Source organism: Lissotriton helveticus, chromosome 8 (genome assembly GCF_964261635.1).
Source record: "Lissotriton helveticus chromosome 8, aLisHel1.1, whole genome shotgun sequence".
Classification (NCBI taxonomy): domain Eukaryota; kingdom Metazoa; phylum Chordata; class Amphibia; order Caudata; family Salamandridae; genus Lissotriton; species Lissotriton helveticus.
This window is the reverse complement of record NC_136069.1, coordinates 1,691,670,432-1,691,683,550: the sequence shown is the minus strand read 5'-3', so window position 1 is coordinate 1,691,683,550 and position 13,119 is coordinate 1,691,670,432. Positions and strand designations below refer to the sequence as shown.

The 13,119-nt window shown below is 42.6% G+C and overlaps 1 protein-coding gene across 1 annotated transcript in view; it reads left to right on the top strand.

Moving 5' to 3' along the window:
• The window catches only part of LOC144774107 (extracellular calcium-sensing receptor-like), a 103,929-nt gene that overhangs the window by 77,844 nt on the left and 12,966 nt on the right, over window positions 1-13,119 (top strand). The window contains exon 4 of the mRNA XM_078659132.1: window positions 6,618-6,845. Within this exon, the coding sequence (XP_078515258.1) occupies window positions 6,618-6,845 (228 nt within the window). The remainder of the gene's footprint in view (window positions 1-6,617; window positions 6,846-13,119) is intronic.

Sequence of the window (13,119 nt, the reverse complement as noted above, 5' to 3'; positions counted from 1 at the left end):
ACAATGCCTGTTCTGGTGGATGGTTGACACCTCCTCTATAAGGATGACTAGTGAATCTGCATACCAAGGCCAGGGACTTCAAAGCCCCTGCCACCTTTGATATGTGACCCCAGCTTCCCCCCAGACCTGTGAGATACCACCCTCTGCCCTGAGGCCGATTTTGTACCAGGGCAGTCTGAAAGTAGCAATGCAAGGAGGCGCATTGCACTACCAGGACAGTCACACCTCTAAGGTGGGCTGCATGATGTGCTCCATGAAAGAAGGGTTCCACCATTTTGGTTTTGGTGGAATTAGGAACTCTCGGAGAGGGTTATGCCCACTCCCCACATGAAGTGATCAAATAGGGGGTGTAGTGACCCCAAGAGTAATTTAGCCAATTTGCTACTACCCTTCATTCTCCTTAATCCCCCTAAATTCAATATTTAGTAGGCCCCCTGAAACCTGGAATTAGAATCACCTGACGAAAGAAGAAGAAAGACAAAGAAGAGCAGAAGAAGTGAGAATTGTAGATAGCCGGTGGACTTTGGCACCAAACCCTGCCTGCCTGCTCCTGTCCCATACATCATGAGTAACCCAACTCTTACTGCAGTGGGGCATCCTACAAAAGCCACAGAGGTCATCTAGCGCGTTGCCAAGCTGTCAGAATCTCCCTTTTAAGGGAAGGAGCCACTTCCCTTCAGGCACTGTCTACATGGTTGGGTGCACCATTCTGCTGTTCACCTGGACTACCAACACAGCAGCCACCCAGGAGGAAGTCACCAAGCTCGAGAATATCAGATCTATTCCCCAGGCAAGTGTGAGGACACCAGGACCAACCAGAGCCACCCTGCACCAATACCTGGGGTACCTACCACTGAAGCAAACTAAAGCTTGCCTAATGTCCAATCAGGACTCCAATACAGAAACAGCAAACCATCTGATGAGTTTTAGGAGTGACATACTCTTTATAGTACGTGCCATTGAGGCCTGAAATGCATGAGTAACTTATTCAACTCAAATGGACATTTCTCCATCTTTTAAGCACTAAGCACTCTGCCTTATATCACACCTCTAGCATAACTTAAGCATAGCTGAAAGGTGAGTTACATGTACTAAAATGTAGATTTGACAGTTGAGAAAGAGCTATTCATGTCAAGTGCAGGTGTTAGTGAGAGTGCAAAAACAGAATGTGCATTAATAAACCTAACCTATGGTTAAAGGGCTATTTGTCTGGATAGATGAACAGATTGCACCTCTACTTGTCTACATATCGAAGTGAGTGTAGGAGTACACCTGTAGCACTGCCATGAGAGAATTAAGTAAATCTGCGAGTATGTGACTCTCTTTGTACTGTGACAACTTTATAGATGTGTATGTATGTGTATAAAGAAATACCTCACTGCCTGTGTTATGGAATAGAGCAGTATTTAGGGGTAGATGTATCAAGCCTTTTGCGATTCGCAAAGGCCGAAATTCGGCGAATTTCGGCCTTTGCGAATCGCAAAAGGCTTTTTTGCATTTTTTGAAATGTATCACAAAATCGCAAAATAAGGAATCGCAAATTTTGCGATTCCTTAAATGCGATGTATGTGGGTTTTAGAAATTGCGAATTTGTGTTAAGAAATCGCAAATTAGCACCAACTTGTGGTTGGTGGTAATTTGCGATTTCATTTAAAAATGCCCTATTTTGCATTTGTGAAGGTGGCATGTGACGCACATACATGCCCATAGGGCATGTATGTGCGCCATATGCACACACACATGTAAATTTCAGGGGTGCAGCAGGGTGTCTTTGAGACACCCCTGCACCTTTGAAATTATTCCTTAACTGCGAATTCGCAAATTGCGATTCGCAAATTAAGAAATATTTCACAATCATTCCTATGGGCCTCCTGTCCCATAGGAATGCATGGGAAATTATTCCTTAATTGCGAATTCGCAAATTGCGAATTCGCAAATAAGGAAGACTAAGAAATTGCAAAAAAATTGCGATTTTCTACATACATTCCATTTTGCGATTTCTAAATAGTAATTCCTTAAAAATCGCAATTTAGAAATCGCAAAATGGAATATAGATACATCTACCCCTAAGTGTGTCTGCAACTGGCTTTTGGTCATGTGCATAAATAAGTAGTTTCAGAGTAAGTGACAGAATGTATAAGTGCTTCTGTAGCTGTCTGATTGGTTGAGAGAAATACGACATAGTTTTCTGAACATATATGTCTGTTGCTTTAGGTGTGCCATACTCTAGCTAGTACTTGGCATTCAGGCCTGGACATGCATGTCTAACCTATTGAACTCAAAAGGAAATCAATCCTTTAATCAAAAAGAACAGTGCTTTATGGCATATATCAGAAGTGAGCTATTTGTGCTAAAATGTAGACTTGACACTTGACAAAGAGGTATTATGTGTCAAATGGAGGTGGCAGTGTGTAGTGTAGTTCCTATATCCCTGATAGGCTCTGCGCATTGGAATAATATACCCTTTAGATGTGGCATAGGACTGAGGTCAGTATGCCTCTATCGAGTAAATAAAACTTAATTACTTGTGTGTGCCAGCTAACTCAGAGGTCACTAGAAACTTCTCCAATGAACAAGAAGGGATGAGTTTCTGACAACTGCATAAACATGACAACTATGTTGTTTCCCTTTAGAATCGGAACACGTCTCAGAATCGTGAAAACAATAGATAACAATTTTACTCAGTCAATTGTGCATGCTTCGTTGCACAGAAATAGATTGACGGGCTTTTTCAATATAAAGGGTTTATTGAACAGTCTTATTTCTCGTGCAAGAGATATGAACTGCCACAATCGTAAGACGGAATGTGTATAATACGTACAGCGTTAGCAGTAAGATAAAATAATACTGCAATAGGATGGTTTGTAGCTATGACATATATTCATAAAAATACAGACATAAATAACACAGGCTAAAATGTGAATACTTGTCTGATGCTTCAAGCTAGTTCTACCCCAGAGTACCTAACCTAAGTGTAGTACGAGGTAAGAAGTAGGTGCTGTTTTTCTATAGTCTAGTTTAGCTACAGTTTGGATTGGTGTTGCCGATATTTACCTAATGTCTCTCTAGGTTCTATTCTGCTCCATACCTTAGAATGAGAGAGGTTGGAATCTCTTTCTGGGTCTTGATCTCTAACACCCCGCAAGGGGAGTCAGAAACACTGGAGCTGGATTCTCTGTGAAGAGGATGACAGCATCTGGTCAGTGCGTCAGGCGGGGACTCAAATTCCTTCCGAACTCGCTGTGGCGAGCCGTATCGAGCTGTGCAGCCGAACCGTGGTTTGCCAGGGCAAGTGCAGATATATTTATACCGAGAAGGTATTTAGGAATGCAAGTATTGACGTACAAGTCGGGCAGAGGAACGTCATGAATGAACCCCTAAGGAATAGATGTTCATGCATAATAAATGAGTTCTTGGAAAAATCAATAATCCAAGCAAGGGGAAGTCCTAAAGGCTTAGCATGGATAATGCCTAAATAAGGGTAGGATTTCTATGCCTAAATAAGGGCAATGAGAATTGTGCCTATATAAGGGCATTAATCGGGAAACCTATATACGGTATCTAAATCGACACACAACAAGTGAGAGTGCACAGTCTTCATTACTAACCCTGACCCACGTTTTAAGGACTATTTGTGTGGATGAATGACAAGCTTGTGTCACTAGTTGTCTACAAATGTCAGTTGCTTTAGGGGTGGCATGCTCTATGCAGTACTTGGCATGGAGGCCTGGAAATGCATGAGTAATTTATTGAACTCAAAAGGACATCTCTCCTTCTTTTAAGCACAACGCACCATCCTTTATTTCATGTCTACAGTATATCTCTGAGGTGAGTTATGTGTAATGAAACATGGATTTTACACTTGGGAAAGAGGTTTTACAGGCCAACAGTAGCTGACACTGAGAGTGCATGACGAGAATCTGCATTAAAACCCATGACACAAGTTTAAAGGACTAGTTGTCTGGATCGATGCCAACATTGTGTCACTATCTGCCTTCAAATGTCATTATCCTTAGCAGTGGCATTCTCTATGTAGTACTTACATGGAGATCTGTAATTCATGAGTTGCTTATTGGACTCAAGAGGACATGCCAAATGCAGCTGGCAAAGAGAGTGCACAAACAAGGCTGACGTTATTAACCCTGAGCCATGTTTAAAGACCTATATGTCTGAATAGATGACATAATTCTGTTTCTACTTGTCTACATATCTTAGATAGTGTGGGAGTACACCTGTTGCAGTGCCATGAGATGTTTAAATCTATTTGACAATGTGTGACTCTCTGTTTCAGTACCTCTATGGCTACCTAAATATGTATAAAAGTGGCTGAAGAAATACCCCACTGCCTGTGCTAGGGAATGCAGAGTTATTTCTCTGCATGGATGTATCTGTATCAATTCCATGAGATGTTTCACTAAATGTGTTGTATGTGACTGTCTTTTTTGGTACTTCTATAGTTCTCTAAATGTGTATGTATGTAGCTATACCAATACATCAGTGCCTTTGTTAGGGAATACAGAGCTTTGTACATTTGACTGCAACTACCTTAGAGTCTACTGCATGCATAAGTGACTGAAGCTGCAAGAGAAATATAGACGCCTGGGGACATGAGTCTTAACAGTGGAGTTGTAGGTCATGCTAAATTTTGATTTGTTGCCAACACATCAATCAGGAAGAGTTGGCAGCCATTTCCGGACTCGACATGGAACCGAGGCCCACAAAAAAGTAAAGAATTCTGAAAGGAGGGGAGGGTAGGAACACCCTGACCCCCCGCCCGTTATAGTGAAGGGATCCCACCAGGAAAAGTAATTTTAATTTTGCTGCGATCAAGAGTGGTATGTGGATTCACTGCCAAATTTTAAGAAAGCTACACTGCCTCCTGCTGGTCTTTTTTCAAAGCCCCTTGGTGGCCAAATGCCAGGGGCATGAAGGAGGGGGTTCATGGGGTCCCTCTTCCACTCTTATCCAAAGCCCTTGGGACCCATACCTCCCTGGAGCTGTAAACAATAGAAATACGGGACCCCCACCTCCCTGGAGCTGTAAACAATGGAAATATGTGGGCTCGCTCTTCCCCCCCTCAGCCCTGGGATCCAGCACCTCCCTGGGAAATTGGTGATTGCCAACATTCCCGGGACACACTGTTTTATTTAACAGAATGATAAGGCCTCCCCCCCTGCCCTTGAGACAACCAGGACCACCACCTCCCCAGGGCATATACATTATTTTTGCTAGGAAAGCCATATGGCCTCCCCTGCAGCCCCATGGACTGCCACCTCCCAGAAACACAATCATTATAGGTGTCCCTTGTGGACCCCTGGGGACCACAACCTACCAGGAGCTAAAGCAAATATTGGAGGGGACACATGGCCCCCCTCCTGGAGCCCGAGATGTGGATCCTGCAATGCCCCCACAAGGTGCCCACAGCTGGGACACCACAATTTGTTGTGGCTTGGTACAAGCTTCCAGCCAAGCCACAGCAAAAGCTCCGCTTTTAGCAGGTGAGAACAGAAGAAATGCGCTCAGTTGCTGAAACCATGGGATTTTTAGGCTCCTCGCGCCCTAATACATAAATACAAATAAAATAAAAAAGCAGACTGGAAAGTCACTGAGGCCTGCCTCCTGGTGTACTGCTGGTTGGGGAAAAGAAGTCTCCTTGGATGCTGTGCAGACCCCTCCTATAGCCAATAATGACCCTTGGGACCACCACCGCCTAGGGTCGGCTGTTGGAGTGTCCCGGGGTACCTGCCCTGGGACACTGCATTTTGCTATGACTTGGCTATATTAGGGTATGAGGAGGTGCGTCAGATTGTCACATGGATGATGTCATCAGTGATGTCATTTGAGAAGTCATCAGTGATGTCACTGACTATGTCATGAATGATGTAATATGTGACGTCATGAGCAGTGCATTGCGGGTGCACGTGTTATAGTTAGCCGAACTAACTATAACTGTGGAATTTCTATGGTTTTGTACGAGTGAAATGTCCAACTAACTATAACGTCCCTGAAACCAGTGTTTTTTTAGTGAATATAGATATATATAGATATAGATAGATGAATATAGATATAATTGATTTATCGCTTATACTTTTGCCCCACATTGAGTCAAAAAGTCACTTCCTTTTTTTCAAAACCATTTGCTTTTTTGTTCATAGACATTGGCCTCGTAATTTGGCAAGTTGATATTGTTTACCCTGTGTGACATTATGTTTTTTTGAATAATCTTCAAATAATTTGATATACAATGAATCACTTGTGTTGAATATATGCAGTTTTTGGAGATTTAATCTGTGATGTCATGAATGATATCACTGATCATGTCGTGAGTGATGTAATATATAAGGTGATATGGTGATATGCATTACATTGCGGGGGCGTAAGTTATAGTGGATAATTTCATAAGTTGATCCTGTTTGCCCTGCGGGACATATTTTTTATTTTGAATAATCATCTGATAATTTGGGTCTACAAAATAAATATAAAAACGTTTTTACAGTTGTGTTAAATTAACAAGGCAATAAATCTATACTTGCAATAAAGGTGTTTTTTAAAGTTCTTGTAAGGATATTTTTAGATGTATATATACAGTGCTCTGCTATAATGCTTTCCATCACCAGATCCTGCACTATCTGAAAAATCTGCACTTTATGACAAACACTGGAACGGAAATTTTCTTTGATGCAAATGGAGATGCCTCAGCAACCAGCGACATTTTAAATGTGCAGATATCTCAAGATGAGGAATTCAAGCTTGTAAAAGTAGGAAGGTTAGACCCAACTGCACGAGAAGGTGAAGACATCATTGTCAACACTGCTGCCATCCTGTGGAGCAATGGGTCTTCTCAGGTGAGATTATTGGTATATGTATAGGCATGTATAAAAGCAGTAGCACCACAAATGTAAATATTTTCTTAAGAAATTACTTATTGTGTCCTGAAGTATCATAGCAGTAGGTATAAAAGATGCTGTGTAGCTAACCAGTTTGAAGATTTTCTTGCACTCACCTTTGGGTGGACCCCATCCAAAAATAATCCTAAAGTAAAAAACAAAAGTATTTCTTTGAATGTGTAATACAGTTTGCATAGACTTAAAGTTTTTTTGTTTTATAAGGAATCCAGATATTCAAAGGAATAAATATAATCCATTAAAGAGATGTTTTTCTTGTATCTGTACGTGCAATAACAAGATTCCATACTGTGTTCCGCTGCAGTTCAGGCATCACATTGACTTTCTTCAGGGAAAAGAAGTTGAAAAAGAAAAATGAGACATTTATCAAGGAAACCCTGAAACAACCTTAAAGAATATATGTGTGTCTGTTATGTTTTGTCCACTCAGCAATATGTATACAACTCTTGCCTTAAGTGAAAGATATAATAACAACAAAACTAAACTTTATGGCAACCAAATAAACCTCATCTGACACACTGTTTTTGTGAGTGCACCAGTGTTACCAAATATGTCTAACACCAACTCAAACCTAAACCACAGAAGTTCTGGTGTGAACCTGGGCTTCCATGGGAATTCACAAGGGCAAATTATCAAGCCCCTTATCGCCGCTTTAGCAGCAGTTTCCTGCCGCTAAAGCAGCGATAATGTTATCGCAGTTGTTCTTGCTAATGTGGCCCCAAGTGTTTCCTAGACACGAGGATAGTCGGATTTTGGCCAATTATTCATTAAATTCGACACCGACCCATTAAATACCCATGCAATCTAACTTGAGATTTTCTTTTAAGTAGTGCTGTGTTTCTTTATAAGCTTGTTATTGGCACTCATACAATTATCCTAAAATTAAAACATATATAAAAAGATGATACACTAAATAGTTTTTTCTCTTCTAGTTACATATAGCACCAAATAACATTTGGCCTTTATAACAAGGGATCCACAGGAAGGAACCCAATGAGACTGTAGTGTTAAGCAAACACAAGTAGTTTATTTATATAACGAGACCTCATCCATCCAGCATCTAATCTCATTCACTATGCTCCTCCAACTGTCATCCCCACTGCTTAGGGTCACCATAACATCACCACATTTTAGTCTGTTGATTCCTTTTCAGACCCAGCCTCAGATCAGAAGGCATGAGCCAGATACTACTCTATTGTATATACCACAGCCTGTCCCTCAACACTCTCAGCTGGCACATATTTAGACACTGACGCACAAGTAATTAAAGATACATGCTCAGAATCACACACACGGCCCACCCGATAAGTCGGTAAAAGAACACAATTGCAGTCCTGAATGTACTTATGCTCTTCCCTTGGAAGCATCAAAGAACCTCAAATATATAATTTAAAAACTTTGAGCATGTATATTTTTAGGAAAGTCAGCATGAGACTTGGCTTCGAGAACATAATTTACTGCTTACCTCTCTGGCAGTAAAGATTGAAAAGAAGAAGCCTGGAAGTTTCTCGACTGCCTCCTCGGTGCACTAAACTCTTATCACCCTGAACTAACTCCGTTGGAAATATAGCAAAGTAAGTCCTGATCTACACAGTCCTCCCCTAACTAATCTTCCTTCTCTTTTGGTGCACCGCCCCCCAGCCGAGGGCGCAAATTGTACCTAGTGGCCCCAGGCACAGAATGGTCAATGAAGAGGGACTACTGGATAGCTTGTACTTCCACAGGAACTGCTGCATTCAACACATCATCATTTTCCTTGTTTATTCATGTCCAGGTCAGTTTGGCATCACTGAAAAGGGACAAACTGATCCCACAGGTATGCAAACAAGCCGCAAGTGCACCGCCTTTCCTTGGGCCCACAAGCTATTCAGAGGCAATCTTTGAAGTCCCAATGAGGCCAGATGGTTTAAGCCAACAAATACCACAAGCTATTTTTTAGAGACACTTTTTTACAAACAGATTCTTCACTCTGTACCAAGCAAAAAGACAACCCTGGATGCCAGAAAGATATAGAATACCCCTCCAAACAACATCCCAAGACCTGCAATGTTTCAAAGTTTCTACATCTTTGTACATCTTCCAAGCATGGGTGTGGCCGCATCCATCCGTAGCGAGAAATCTGCCTAGTCACATGGAGCTTACTTCGAAATTTCTGCAGCGCTTGTGTAGGGACATCTCCTATCTCACTTATACTTACTCTAAACCAAGCAATAGTATTCCACATGAACATGACCGACGTGGGTGCCCAGACTTCGGCTAAGTTATGCTATGTCTGCTCATTGATATCTCACACCTTGGGTGCAAGCATACTTTACTTATCCCAATAAATAGCTTCTGAGAAAGCACATTGTCTCAACCATCTGTATGCAGGTTTAGGGCCAAGATACAACCCAATAGAGTAGAATTCCATAGAGTAGTGGTAAACATCAACCGGTAGGAAACCAACCCAACAGCATTACAACATTTCACTGAACCTAGCGACATTCAAACTGAGCTAGACTGGATGTGCAGGTGGGACACCATAGGGGTGGACACTGTCTGTCCCCATGATTTGCCAGAGTAGAGGTTCTTAGTGGTAGCAAGACCACCACACCAGTGCATAAAAGTTTCCGCTTCCACCTCTGTCTGTGGTCCCAGGGTGGCCCCAGGGTGGCCCTGAGTCTATCTGAATTCTTTAATAACTAATGCACCCCGACATGGAGTTTCAGTGCAGGGCCATTCACCTCAATGATGCCATGGGAATGAGTCCAGGAGGGAGGGTACACATGGTTAGAAGTAAAGGGGAAACTCATAATTGTGCGGATACTTACACTGTATTCCTTGTGTTTCAGAGGTAAAGGAACAATACCGCTTGGCACCAACGAACATTGTGTAGCAATACTGCACATACCAGATATGCAATGAGGCACCTCTGTGTTGATGAACTCAATCTGGCATTGTGAGGAGTTCGCCTACACCCAGCTTATCCTCGGATGGCGAGGCCTCTCCACCCTTGTAACCTTACACACCTGAATATGTGATGTTACAACGCGACCAAAATGATTGCGCTATGTAACATCGCAGTTTTACAATGCAAGTAATTACAACAACATGCGCTGGAGGGGGCTGGACTTAGGAGTAGTAAGAGTTACTATTCCAACACCAGTCTACGTACAGTAGGGAAGGTGTTGGAATAGTAAATCTTTTTATTCCTTAGGTTATAGCGGACTCCAGTGGAAGTCAATGTAACGCTTGCATTGTAATGCCAGCGATCTAACTGCATCGCAGTGTAATCACCGCGATGTAAAGGATGTTTCCCACACACCCCAACTATGGTCATCCCCGGAGAAGATCTATCTGAGTTGTACCCACATCCAATACACAACAAAACAACTCAATTGCATTAAGCTCGAGATAAAAAAGAAAAAAGCTCCTGATTACTTTGGCTGTGCTCAGTACAGGGACATTCCTGAAAACATCTAACTGCTTTCTGAAACTCAAGTAAACGTGCAAGGGTCCATACCATTATTCACTTTACTAACAAAGGCAAACACACACTTGTTACAAATACCCACCTGGAGTTACGTAAAATGATCAACAATACTGAGCTCAGCATAAATGTAATCAAGGAAGAACTAAGAGCCATCTGCCTCATGGTGATGAAACATTGGTATGTGTTGGACTTATTGGACAAGATGGATGGTGGGGTGTGTGTCAAAATTGGTGCATATTGCAGTATTTTCATCCCCGGAAATGACATAGAAAATGGGACACTGACTATTGACATCCACTAACTGTATTGTCTACAAGCTGACATGAAGAAGGAGAAAGGTACCCCTGATCAGAATTGTTGTTTATTCTTATTTTCCTGGATCCCCCAATGGGTGACCAGACTGTGCTTGTGATTGCTTCCCATTGTTCCTTTTGTGCTATTTTTGTGAGGTTTGCTACAAGTAGGGGTTTCCTGGTGGAAAAACGCAGCCCTCAAGTTAGGTAGAATGCAAGTAACAAGGGAATTAGTAATAAACACAACAGATAAACAGGAAACCTTGAATAATGTGACTGTCATGAAGAATGGGGTAAATGATGTAGATGAAAAAAAGTAGAGTGAATGTTAATATTGATAAATACAATGGCATGGCATGGCAGATCCAGTGGACGGCAATACAATGGCAATACACACCATGAGATATTAATGTATAATGTATAATATGAACTTGCATCTTCATTGTTGAATTCACCAGTTGCGTACTTCTCCCTGAACCCCAAGTCAGAAATACATGGTCAGGCTGGCCCTGTAACTTAGGCCTGAAGCAACTGATTGATAGATCACAGGTGGGTAGACACTTAACCCTTAGACAAATTCACAAACAGGAAAACCCAGATCGATCCCTCAGATAGGCAACAATGCCACAATAGTCTCAGGAGATTGGCCCCCAATAATACACGTTTGGATGGAGAGGCATGCATGCTTAAAAATACCATAAAGTCAAATGCCACACTTTGGAGCCCATTAGGATCGCGGACGGACTTGAGTCCGTCCGCGACCCTTGAGGAGGAGGGAATGTCTGCATGGGCTGCGGCGTTCCCTCCTGTGCAATTAGGATGTGACCGCCACCCTGGCGGTCACATCCTCTATGTTTAACATTGAGGCTGGTGCGGCTTCAAGCTACACCCACCGCAATGGTAAAAAAGCACGCATTGCATTTACATGCAGAAAGCTGCAGGCTCCGCGCGGTGCCTGCCGATGTCTGCATGTAAATGCAGGGGGGTACCCCCAATGTGCACCCCCCTTCACCCTGGGGGCCCGCAACGGGCCCCCGAAGTGCACATCCATATGCTTTTCCACGGTGGAGAACCCGCCACGGAAAAGCATATCTGATACGCAATCCTAATATGGCTGGCGGTGTCTGAGAGACACCACCACCATATAAGAGCTTTTCCGCTGCGGTTGTAAGCCGACCGCGGCGGAAAAGCGGCGGACATAAACCAAGACCCACCAGCCATCCTAATTTGGCAGTGGGTCTTTGGTGGGTCCGCGGCGTTTTTCCCATATCCTCCGGGCCGGCGATGGCTTCCGCCAGCCCGGAGGATGCGGGAAAACCGTGATCGTAATGTGCCCCTAAGTTAGGAACACTCAGCCAATCAGAACACAGCATGCACAATACACACAATGATCATGTGGTCCCCATGTCGGAAATGTGGACAAACGTAACACTATCTCCACATTGTGTCCACACAGGGTCTTGATCCACTTGCGCTTTTTATCAAAAGACCAGATTTACAGCTCAAGGACTGGGCCCACAGTACACATTGTTTTATTGCACTCTGTAGCATGCTTTCCCGGCCGCTACATTTAATTTAACCAACTGTTCCTGTTTTTCCAAATGCCTCTTGTCTTTCATTTTTTCAAGGTAGATGCATATTCAGCCACCACCAGCTTCCTACATTGGCGGATCAGCAGTGGGGTCTATGACTTTACATTTGCTGATACCACTTTGACAAAAAGCGACTGCACAAATAAATCCAAAATTGCCTTCAGTTTATTCTATTTTTCCAATTGGACATTTTTTCTAACTTTCAAAAATGAACTGTTATGGCCTTGGTTAAGTCCCTGCAACTAGAACTAAGAATTTAAAAGACTTACTTTAGCTAGGATGTGCTAATGTTTTTTCTACCTCCAGAAAAAGGTACCAACTTCAGTGAACCAATGAATAACTGAGAGGGCGAGACCTAGGAGCTTGACCTGACTTCTTATCTGCAGTTGCCCTACTCACATTTAAGGGCCCTCTGTATGTGTTACAGTATTAAAACTGACTCACATTGAAAAGCTTAAGATTCTGTTGGCAGATTATGAGAGAGATCCACTGGATGAAACTATGTCCTCTGAGTACCAGAGGGGTTGGGCCTAGGATATATCTCTGGTGGCAGCAATCTAATAACTAATAATAACTAATGACAGGGAGGAAATCTTTGACCCAAAGGGATTGTCCCCAAATATACAGATGGGGATGATATTACAAAATGGTTTAAAGATTTTGAGAGACCTTACATTAGTAAAAGGTAAATTGAAAGCATTGGGGCTCTCTCCTGCTGGAACTGTTCTCTGGTAAATGCAGAGATAGACTGCTGACATTGAACTAGTCAGATGCTGAGTCCTCTGACCTCATGAAGAGTACCCTGATTTAGGGCTTTGGAATCGCCACTGAAGAATATAGAATCAATTTCAGGGAGA